Raw genomic sequence first — 12469 nt, 5'->3', positions numbered from 1 at the left:
GGGGGATTGGGTGTTATACAGGGCATTGGCTGTAGTGTGGGGGATTGGGTGTTATATAGAGCATTGACTGTAGTGTGGGGGATTGGGTGTTATATAGAGCATTGACTGTAGTGTTAGGGATCAGGTTTAATATGAGATGTCAGCTGTACTCTGAGGGATCATGTTTTGGGGGCCCTCACAGCTGTCACTCCTTTGGGGAGCACTGTGATTGGCCCTGTGTTATGGTGCCGTTGTATCTGACGCTGTAAGGAGAGACCCGCGGTGCTGTAATCATGTGATTCATCTCCTTTCTCATGGAATATGCGTCGCCTCCTCCCCACCACTATGAGTGAATACCAGGAGCGGTAGTGGAGGGGGATGCGGCGCCCCCCCCCCCCCACGTGTCGTCTGACAGATAAACCACAAAAATAAACATTTCATCAAAACAAACGTCAGGAAAGGAAAACATGTGAGACGGATAAAGAGAAGGAGAACGTATCGCAGTGTTATACGGTATAACCGCACAGTGTTACAGGTTGGGATCCCCGGGGGTCCCACCTAATACAAGGTGTGGGGTAGTCAGGCCCAGTCCTGTGATGTGAATGACGTAGTAACCCTTTATGCTTCTTGTCCGCACATTTAGATCATCCGCGTGTCCTCTTGTGTCTCCTCACAGCGGGATCGGTCTGGCCAGAGCTCACTTCGAGAAGCAGCCACCCTCAAACCTTAGAAAGTCCAACTTCTTCCATTTTGTCCTGGCGCTGTATGACCGTCAGGGGCAGCCGGTGGAGATCGAGAGGACGTCGTTCATCGACTTTGTAGAGAAAGACAAGGTAGGACGTGTTCTGAAGGTGCCGGCAGCTGGGCGTACTAGACGTAGCCATGTAAATATGGGAGAAGACCGACCACATTGAGTTAGAGTCACCCATAGCCGGTACCAGGAATCATCTCTTAAAGGAGACCAGGGCGTTATGATATAGAGCGGAGCTTTACTCACACCTTGAATTGGCCGCACTAAATCCAGTCAATGTTTTCTACTTCACAGGAACAAAGTGGTGAGAAAACCAATAATGGCATCCATTACAGGCTGCAGCTTCTCTACAGTAACGGTAAGAGTCCATCCCCTGCTACCAGACATGGTTCATACTTACTGGCCAAAGCCAAACTGCAAGCTGCCAGGCATGGTAACCAGTATATACCAACACTGTACTGCCAGGCATGGTACCCAGTATATACCAACACTGTACTGCCAGGCATGGTACCCAGTATATACCAACACTGTACTGCCAGGCATGGTACCCAGTATATACCAACACTGTACTGCCAGGCATGGTAACCAGTATACACCAACACTGTACTGCCAGGCATGGTAACCAGTATACACCAACACTGTACTGCCAGGCATGGTACCCAGTATACACCAACACTGTACTGCCAGGCATGGTAACCAGTATACACCAACACTGTACTGCCAGGCATGGTAACCAGTATATACCAACACTGTACTGCCAGGAATGGTAACCAGTATATTCCAACACTGTACTGCCAGGCATGGTAACCAGTATACACCAACACTGTACTGCCAGGCATGGTACCCAGTATATACCAACACTGTACTGCCAGGCATGGTAACCAGTATATACCAACACTGTACTGCCAGGAATGGTAACCAGTATATTCCAACACTGTACTGCCAGGCATGGTAACCAGTATACACCAACACTGTACTGCCAGGCATGGTAACCAGTATACACCAACACTGTACTGCCAGGAATGGTACCCAGTATACACCAACACTGTACTGCCAGGCATGGTACCCAGTATATACCGACACTGCACTGCCAGGCATGGTACCCAGTATATACCGACACTGCACTGCCAGGCATGGTACCCAGTATATACCAACACTGCACTGCCAGGCATGGTACCCAGTATATACCAGCACTGTACTGCCAGGCATGGTAACCAGTATACATCAACTCTGTACTGCCAGGCATGGTACCCAGTATATACCGACACTGCACTGCCAGGCATGGTACCCAGTATATACCAACACTGCACTGCCAGGCATGGTACCCAGTATATACCAACACTGTACTGCCAGGCATGGTAACCAGTATATACCAACACTGTACTGCCAGGCATGGTACCCAGTATATACCGACACTGCACTGCCAGGCATGGTACCCAGTATATACCAACACTGCACTGCCAGGCATGGTACCCAGTATATACCAACACTGTACTGCCAGGCATGGTAACCAGTATATACCAACACTGTACTGCCAGGCATGGTAACCAGTATACACCAACACTGTACTGCCAGGCATGGTAACCAGTATATACCAACACTGTACTGCCAGACATGGTAACCAGTATATACCAACACTGTACTGCCAGGCATGGTAACCAGTATACACCAAGACTTTACTACCAGGCATGGTAACCAGTATATACCAACACTGTACTGCCAGGCATGGTACCCAGTATACACCAACACTGTACTGCCAGGCATGGTACCCAGTATATACCAACACTGTACTGCCAGGCATGGTAACCAGTATACACCAACACTGTACTGCCAGGCATGGTACCCAGTATATACCAACACTGTACTGCCAGGCATGGTAACCAGTATACACCAACACTGTACTGCCAGGCATGGTAACCAGTATACACCAACACTGTACTGCCAGGCATGGTACCCAGTATATACCAACACTGTACTGCCAGGCATGGTAACCAGTATACACCAACACTGTACTGCCAGGCATGGTACCCAGTATATATCAACACTGTACTGCCAGGCATGGTAACCAGTATATACGAACACTGCACTGCCAGGCATGGTAACCAGTATATACCAACACTGTACTGCCAGGAATGGTAACCAGTATACACCAAGACTTTACTACCAGGCATGGTACCCAATATACACCAACACTGTACTACCAGGCATGGTAACCAGTATACACCAACACTGTACTACCAGGCATGGTAACCAGTATATACGAACACTGTACTGCCAGGAATGGTAACCAGTATATACGAACACTGCACTGCCAGGAATGGTAACCAGTATATACGAACACTGCACTGCCAGGCATGGTAACCAGTATATACCAACACTGCACTGCCAGGAATGGTAACCAGTATACACCAAGACTTTACTACCAGGCATGGTAACCAGTATACACCTACACAAAGCCAGAAACAGACTATAAACAGAGATCAGGTCATAAAGGAAAAGATGAGATTTCTCCTCTTTTCAAATTCACTCCTGGCTTAAAGTGACTGTACCACAAGGCTCAGGCTGAAGCACTGGAGGCGGCCGACCCACCCCCAGTGGGAGGAAACCCCCGGCCCTCCGTGATGTGACTCTATTAGAATCAATGGAACCCTATCATAGAGGACCTAGGGTTTCCTCCCACTAAGGGTGGGTCGGCCGCCTCCAATGCTTCAGCCTTGACCTGGTGGTACAGTCACTTTAAGCTCCTATTACACGGGGCGACATAGAGTAGCAAACAAGCGCTGTCAGCCTCGCTTGCTTCTTGTTCCCCGCTCGCTGCTACCACTATTACACGCAGCGGCAGCGAACAGGTGAACACAGCGGCAGTCGCAGGGAGGCTGCCCGGGTGATTGCCAGATCGTCCGGGCAGCCCATAGAGGATAGCGGCGGTCTGCTCCCACTGTTCTTATTCCTGGGAGTCGTTTATTTTTCAACATGTTGAAAGACAAACGACAGCATCGATTACCCGACATCGTTCATGTTGGCGGATTATTGCCTTCTATCACACGGGATGATTATCGGCCGACAACGGACGATAATTATTCCGTGTAACAGGGCTTTTAGGCTTCAAATCTTTGGCAGATAATCTGTCCGATAATCTTTCTGTGTACATGGACCCTAAGGCAGGATTAATCAATACTCCTTGATCTCTGGCTGCTGACACTGAGGCATGATTAATCAATCTGTTTATAGTCTGTTTCTGGCTTTGGCTTCAAATCTTTGGCAGATAATCTTTCGGTGTAAGGCATGACTAGTGGATTGAACCAGTACCAGAGCCATTGAGACTTTAGCATCAGTCATGTGACTCCCAGGCATAATTAATCAATGCAGAAAGAGTGATGTCATAATCGTTTGTATCCTCCAGGTCTCAGGACTGAGCAAGATCTCTATGTACGACTCATCGACTCCATGTCCAAGCAGGTAGGTACTGAGTGTTGTATAACATGTGACCTCTGTCATGGTGGGTGTAACGTCTCTATGATGTTGGGTGTGAGTGTTGTATAACATGTGACCTCTATCTCGGTGGGGTGTAGCGTCTCTATGATGTTAGGTGTGAGTGTTGTATAACATGTGACCTCTCTATCTCGGTGGGGTGTAGCGTCTCTATGATGTACTCGGATGTGAGTGTTGTATAACATGTGACCTCTCTATCACGGTGGGTGTAGCGTCTCTATGATGAGCTCAGGTGTGAGTGTTGTATAACATGTGACCTCTCTATCACGGTGGGGTGTAGCGTCTCTATGATGTTGGGTGTGAGTGTTGTATAACATGTGACCTCCATCTCGGTGGGGTGTAGCGTCTCTATGATGTTGGGTGTGAGTGTTGTATAACGTGACCTCTCTATCACGGTGGGTGTAGCGTCTCTATGATGTTGGGTGTGAGTGTTGTATAACATGTGACCTCTCTATCACGGTGGGTGTAACGTCTCTATGATGTTGGGTGTGAGTGTTGTATAACATGTGACCTCTCTATCACGGTGGGTGTAACGTCTCTATGATGTTGGGTGTGAGTGTTGTATGACATGTGACCTCTCAATCTCGGTGGGGTGTAGCGTCTCTATGATGTTCTCGGATGTGAGTGTTGTATAACATGTGACCTCTCTATCTCGGTGGGTGTAGCGTCTCTGTGATGAGCTCAGGTGTGAGTGTTGTATAACATGTGACCTCTCTATCACGGTGGGGTGTAGCGTCTCTATGATGTTCTCGGATGTGAGTGTTGTATAACATGTGACCTCTCTATCTCGGTGGGTGTAACGTCTCTATGATGTTGGGTGTGAGTGTTGTATAACATGTGACCTCTCTATCACGGTGGGTGTAACGTCTCTATGATGTTGGGTGTGAGTGTTGTATAACATGTGACCTCTCTATCACGGTGGGTGTAACGTCTCTATGATGTTGGGTGTGAGTGTTGTATAACATGTGACCTCTATCACAGTGCGGTGTAACGTCTCTATGATGTTGGGTGTGAGTGTTGTATAACATGTGACCTCTATCACAGTGGGGTGTAGCGTCTCTATGATGTTCTCGGATGTGAGTGTTGTATAACATGTGAACTCTCTATCACGGTGGGTGTAACGTCTCTATGATGTTGGGTGTGAGTGTTGTATAACATGTGACCTCTCTATCACGGTGGGTGTAACGTCTCTATGATGTTGGGTGTGAGTGTTGTATAACATGTGACCTCTCTATCACGGTGGGGTGTAGCGTCTCTATGATGTTGGGTGTGAGTGTTGTATAACATGTGACCTCTATCACAGTGGGGTGTAACGTCTCTATGATGTTGGGTGTGAGTGTTGTATAACATGTGACCTCTATCACAGTGGGGTGTAGCGTCTCTATGATGTTCTCGGATGTGAGTGTTGTATAACATGTGAACTCTCTATCACGGTGGGTGTAACGTCTCTATGATGTTGGGTGTGAGTGTTGTATAACATGTGACCTCTATCTCGGTGGGGTGTAACGTCTCTATGATGTTGGGTGTGAGTGTTGTATAACATGTGACCTCTCAATCTCGGTGGGGTGTAGCGTCTCTATGATGTTGGGTGTGAGTGTTGTATAACATGTGACCTCTCAATCTCGGTGGGGTGTAGCATCTCTATGATGTTCTCGGATGTGAGTGTTGTATAACATGTGACCTCTCTATCTCGGTGGGTGTAGCGTCTCTATGATGAGCTCAGGTGTGAGTGTTGTATAACATGTGACCTCTCTATCACGGTGGGTGTAACGTCTCTATGATGTTGGGTGTGAGTGTTGTATAACATGTAACCTCTATCTCGGTGGGGTGTAACGTCTCTATGATGTTGGGTGTGAGTGTTGTATAACATGTGACCTCTCAATCTCGGTGGGGTGTAGCATCTCTATGATGTTCTCGGATGTGAGTGTTGTATAACATGTGACCTCTCTATCTCGGTGGGTGTAGCGTCTCTATGATGAGCTCAGGTGTGAGTGTTGTATAACATGTGACCTCTCTATCACGGTGGGGTGTAGCGTCTCTATGATGTTGGGTGTGAGTGTTGTATAACATGTGACCTCTCTATCTCGGTGGGGTGTAACGTCTCTATGATGTTGGGTGTGAGTGTTGTATAACATGTGACCTCTCAATCTCGGTGGGGTGTAGCATCTCTATGATGTTCTCGGATGTGAGTGTTGTATAACATGTGACCTCTATCTCGGTGGGTGTAGCGTCTCTATGATGAGCTCAGGTGTGAGTGTTGTATAACATGTGACCTCTCTATCACGGTGGGGTGTAGCGTCTCTATGATGTTGGGTGTGAGTGTTGTATAACATGTGACCTCTCTATCTCGGTGGGGTGTAACGTCTCTATGATGTTGGGTGTGAGTGTTGTATAACATGTGACCTCTCTATCTCGGTGGGGTGTAGCGTCTCTATGATGTTGGGTGTGAGTGTTGTGTGACATGTGACCTCTCTATCTCGGTGGGGTGTAGCGTCTCTATGATGTTGGGTGTGAGTGTTGTGTGACATGTGACCTCTCTATCTCGGTGGGGTGTAGCCTCTCTATGATGTTGGGTGTGATTATTGTATGACATGTGACCTCTCTATCTCGGTGGGGTGTAGCGTCTCTATGATGTTGGGTGTGAGTGTTGTATAACGTGACCTCTCTATCTCGGTGGGGTGTAGCGTCTCTATGATGTTGGGTGTGAGTGTTGTATAACGTGACCTCTATCTCGGTGGGGTGTAGCGTCTCTATGATGTTGGGTGTGAGTGTTGTATAACGTGACCTCTCTATCTCGGTGGGGTGTAGCGTCTCTATGATGTTGGGTGTGAGTGTTGTGTGACATTGGTGTCTTATTTCCAGGCGATCATCTATGAAGGACAGGACAAGAACCCGGAGATGTGCCGCGTGCTCCTGACTCATGAGATCATGTGCAGGTGGGTGTTTGGGGGTCTCTGTATGATTGGTGCTGGCTCTGGGGCAGCTTTTCTTTGTGAGTGGAGTAGATGACATCTCCACAGCTCAGTCCATGTATTCGGTGACGCTCGAGGCGTGGAGCTGGCCGTCCTGAGAGATAACGCTTATAGATGGTGATCTTGTATACATCTGGCGGCTGCGGGGTTAATAATACATCTCCTCGGAGGTATGCTCCCAGCTGCTGCGGCACTCTGTCCTCTGTAATATTGGGTGGAGTCGTCTCAGTCTCCAGTGCTGAACAATGCACATGGAATTCATCTTCTCCAGTGTCCAGATATTGTGATCAGTATGAAGTTCTTTTTCTCCTCAGAAACATTGGGATGGCGGGGGTCTGGTTACAGAGTGTGCGCTGGGTCTCGGTAACTTTGACCTCAGGAAGTATATCATGAATATTTAGTGAGTCCCCCCAAATTCCCTGCTTGTTCAGTGTCTGTACAGTGGAATCTCTGGTGTCCTCTTTATACCCGGCTCCTTACAGTCATCCGGCTGACCATCCCTGCTGTGCTGGAGTCCAGCTAAGCGCTAGGGTCATGCTCATTGACAGACTTACTGACTGGTTCCAGTTCTGACCAACATGATGGTATTGGGCGCACTCTCCCAGCTCCGCTATCTGAGAATAACATGATGTTGGTGAAATTGCTGTGTACTCTCATGAGTCTGTGACAGTCGGACCTTTGTGATCATACACAGAACGATATGCCGACCAGCAACCAAACTTTCTTGTAGAGCTATTTGAGCGATAATTTTCACGAGAATCGCATGTAATTGGGCTCTTAGGAAGATGGCGGCCCGTCTTGGAGGAGTTCAGCCTTTTCAGCAGACGTTCATTAATAGTTGTTCCTCTATAGACGCGAATTTGATGACTCTCTGTAACCCCCGCACCTTCCCATCGCTGTGATTGGCTGGTACACAGCTGGGAGTGAAGTCCCGACAAGGACACCTAATGATCTGCCATGGATTGTCATCTTTTCCCCTCTCGGCCCTTGAAGTGACATCTCCGGTGACTTCAGGAGACCTCCTGGCTGGTTACAGTTGCCACCATCTCCACTTGTTTGTCCCATAGGTGAAGCGTCGGGGGAGGCAGGAGGCTGTGATTTATACTAAGGATTTGGGGTAATGAGTCTTGTAGCCTTGTAGAGCGTCCGCCATCCGCACTGCTCATCCCCCCAGGACCTTCCATTTACTAAAAGTTTGTCGTCAAAGTTGTGGAGAAGTAAAGTAAAGACGCCAAGCGGATGAATATCTTCTATCATTACTTACCGGAACTCTTTATTATTATACAGTCTGTTTTATATTATATTGTGTTGTATTGGATTATATATCGTTAATAATAATTATTTGTATGGCGCCAACAGATGCTGCAGCGCTTTTCTTTTTTATACACGATACAGGAGTCACATTACATTCACATAATACAGGAATCAATAGTAGATAGAAATACAAAAAGAGTGAGAGACCTGATCACAAGAGCTTACACACTAGGAGGACTGGGGGTGTGACACAAGAGCTTACACACTAGGAGGACTGGGGGTGTGACACAAGATCTTACACACTAGGAGGACTGGGGGTGTGACACAAGATCTTACACACTAGGAGGACTGGGGGTGTGACACAAGAGCTTACACACTAGGAGGACTGGGGGTGTGACACAAGATCTTACACACTAGGAGGACTGGGGGTGTGACACAAGAGCTTACACAGTAGGGGGACTGGGGGTGTGACACAAGATCTTACACACTAGGAGGACTGGGGGTGTGACACAAGAGCTTACACACTAGGGGGACTGGGGGTGTGACACAAGAGCTTACACACTAGGGGGACTGGGGGTGTGACACAAGATCTTACACACTAGGGGGACTGGGGGTGTGACACAAGAGCTTACACACTAGGGGGACTCGGGGGGGGGGGGAACATAAGAGCTTACACACTAGGAGGACTGGGGGTGTGACACAAGAGCTTACACACTAGGGGGACTGGGGGTGTGACACAAGATCTTACACACTAGGGGGACTGGGGGTGTGACACAAGAGCTTACACACTAGGGGGACTCGGGGGGGGGGTGGGGAACATAAGAGCTTACACACTAGGAGGACTGGGGGTGTGACACAAGAGCTTACACACTAGGGGGACTGGGGGTGACACAAAAGCTTACACACTAGGACTGAGGGTGTGACACAAGAGCTTACACACTAGGGGGACTGGGGGTGTGACACAAGATCTTACATGCAAAGGAACACTGCAGAGACACCATCACATGTCTCGACGTCAGTGAACTAGCCAGACCTTCCCTCCGGGAAGAAACAACCAAGCCAAAGGCGTTCTCCAGTTAAGGAGACCACCTCAGCAAGGTATCCATCCACAGACAGCTGTTTCGGGGTTTTTGCCCCTCATCAGTGTGGAGTAGGTTTCTGGCTAGTGGGAGCAATGACTAGTAGGTGCATGCAAAAGGACGCTGGTTGACCTCAGGGAGATCAACCAAAACACCGCAGAGACACCATCACGTGTCTCAACGTCAGTGTATTCTAGAACATTGCCCCCTGGGAAATCAAATATGCAAAGGAACACTGCAGAGACACCATCACATGTCTCGACGTCAGTGAACTAGCCAGACCTTCCCTCCGGGAAGGAACAACCAAGCCAAAGGCGTTCTCCAGTTAAGGAGACCACCTCAGCAAGGTATCCATCCACAGACAGCTGTTTCGGGGTTTTTGCCCCTCATCAGTGTGGAGTAGGTTTCTGGCTAGTGGGAGCAATGACTAGTAGGTGCATGCAAAAGGACGCTGGTTGACCTCAGGGAGATCAACCAAAACACCGCAGAGACACCATCACGTGTCTCAACGTCAGTGTATTCTAGAACATTGCCCCCTGGGAAATCAAATATGCAAAGGAACACTGCAGAGACACCATCACATGTCTCGACGTCAGTGAACTAGCCAGACCTTCCCTCCGGGAAGGAACAACCAAGCCAAAGGCGTTCTCCAGTTAAGGAGACCACCTCAGCAAGGTATCCATCCACAGACAGCTGTTTCGGGGTTTTTGCCCCTCATCAGTGTGGAGTAGGTTTCTGGCTAGTGGGAGCAATGACTAGTAGGTGCATGCAAAAGGACGCTGGTTGACCTCAGGGAGATCAACCAAAACACCGCAGAGACACCATCACGTGTCTCAACGTCAGTGTATTCTAGAACATTGCCCCCTGGGAAATCAAATATGCAAAGGAACACTGCAGAGACACCATCACATGTCTCGACGTCAGTGAACTAGCCAGACCTTCCCTCCGGGAAGGAACAACCAAGCCAAAGGCGTTCTCCAGTTAAGGAGACCACCTCAGCAAGGTATCCATCCACAGACAGCTGTTTCGGGGTTTTTGCCCCTCATCAGTGTGGAGTAGGTTTCTGGCTAGTGGGAGCAATGACTAGTAGGTGCATGCAAAAGGACGCTGGTTGACCTCAGGGAGATGGGGGGGGGGGGGGGGGGGGGGAACATAAGAGCTTACACACTAGGAGGACTGGGGGTGTGACACAAGATCTTACACACTAGGGGGACTGGCGGTGTGACACAAGATCTTAAGGCCCTATTCCACGGAACGATTATCGTCCGTATTCGGCCGATATCAGCCGCCACGGACGATAATCGTCCCGTGGAATAGAGTGCAACGATCAGCCGACATCGTTCATGTCGGCTGATCGTTGCAGTCGCTTGTTTTTCAACATGTTGAAAAACAAGCAACTGATATAGCAGCGATCTGCTGCCGTCGCTCCGTTGAATAGGAGCGTTGGCAGCAGACGCTGCTATATCCTATGGGCTGCCCGGACGATCAGCGATCACCCGGGCAGCCTCCCTGCCGCCCCCTCCCGCACTCACCCGCTCGCTGCAGCCGCGTTGAATAGCGGCGGCAGCGAACGGGGAACGAGGAGCAAACGAGCGCTGAGAGCGCTCGTTTGCCCCTCTGACGACCCGTGTAATAGGCCCTTTACACACTAGAAGGACTGGGGGTGTGACACTAGATCTTTCACACTAGGAGGACTCAGGGGGGGGGGGCATAAGAGCTTACACACTAGGAGGACTGGGGGTGTGACACAAGATCTTACCCACTAGGAGGACTGGGGGTGACACAAGAGCTTACACACTAGGTGGACTCGGGGGGTGACATAAGAGCTTACACACTAGGAGGACTGGGGACACACACAAGATCTTACCCACTAGGAGGACTGGGGGGGGGTGACACAAGAGCTTACACATTGTGGACTCGGGGGGTGACATAAGAGCTTACACACTAGGAGGACTGGGGACACACACAAGAGCTTACACACTAGGAGGACTGAGGGTGACACAAGAGCTTACACACTTGGAGGACTGGGGGGTGACACAAGAGCTTACACACTAGGAGGACTGGGGGGGACACAGGAGCTTACACACTAGGAGGACTGGGGGGGCACAAGAGCTTACACACTAGGAGGACTGGGGGGACAGAGGAGCTTACACACCAGGAGGACTGGGGGTCACAAGAGCTTACACACTAGGAGGACTGAGGGTGACACAGGAGCTTACACACTTGGAGGACAGGGAGTCACACAAAAAGCAGTAAGTGCTTTATTTGCGTTGGGTGAGCCGGTCACCCACCAATCTCTGAGTACAGGTACAGAGTGCAGGAACCTTCAGAATATAGAGTAGAAGGAGAGGGGATGGCAGAAGGGGAGATGGTAGAAGCCTGAAGAGATGAGTCTTTGGGGCACCTGAAGTGGTGAGTGTTGGGATGTCTGATGTCTTTGGGTAAAGCGTCCAGAGAACTGGTGCAGCACAAGAGAAGTCAAAGAGATATCATTTATGTTCTTGTGATTCTGTTTCTTATATATATTTCTTGTGTTTTATGTAATTTCTTTTAGTCGATGCTGCGACAAGAAGAGCTGCGGAAATCGCAACGAGACGCCGTCTGACCCGGTTATCATAGACAGGTGAGAACTATCAACCATAAATAGGGGGAGACTAATGGAGCAGACTTTGATGTCCAGGTCTCAGAAGGTAGTGACATCACAGCCTATGTACTGATCAGAAGGTAGTGACATCACAGCCTATGTACTGATCAGAAGGTAGTGACATCACAGCCTATGTACTGATCAGAAGGTAGTGACATCACAGCCTATGTACTGATCAGAAGGTAGTGACATCACAGCCTATGTACTGATCAGAAGGTAGTGACATCACAGGCTGTGATGTCACTACCTTCTGATCAGTACATAGGCTGTGATGTCACTACCTTCTGATCAGTACATA

At 49.1% G+C, this 12469-nt stretch overlaps 1 protein-coding gene across 2 annotated transcripts in view; it reads left to right on the top strand.

The window, feature by feature from the left end:
* LOC138796642 (transcription factor COE3-like) overlaps positions 1 to 12469 on the top strand; it is an 89186-nt gene that overhangs the window by 32036 nt on the left and 44681 nt on the right. For both annotated transcript variants that reach the window (XM_069976267.1, XM_069976266.1), the window contains exons 2-6: positions 656 to 812; positions 1025 to 1088; positions 4134 to 4189; positions 7085 to 7158; positions 12082 to 12150. In XM_069976267.1, coding sequence (XP_069832368.1) covers positions 656 to 812; positions 1025 to 1088; positions 4134 to 4189; positions 7085 to 7158; positions 12082 to 12150 — 420 coding nt within the window. The remainder of the gene's footprint in view (positions 1 to 655; positions 813 to 1024; positions 1089 to 4133; positions 4190 to 7084; positions 7159 to 12081; positions 12151 to 12469) is intronic.

The sequence above is a fragment of the Dendropsophus ebraccatus genome, chromosome 7, assembly GCF_027789765.1.
Source record: "Dendropsophus ebraccatus isolate aDenEbr1 chromosome 7, aDenEbr1.pat, whole genome shotgun sequence".
Lineage (NCBI taxonomy): Eukaryota > Metazoa > Chordata > Amphibia > Anura > Hylidae > Dendropsophus > Dendropsophus ebraccatus.
This window is presented reverse-complemented; position numbering and strand designations above follow the sequence as displayed.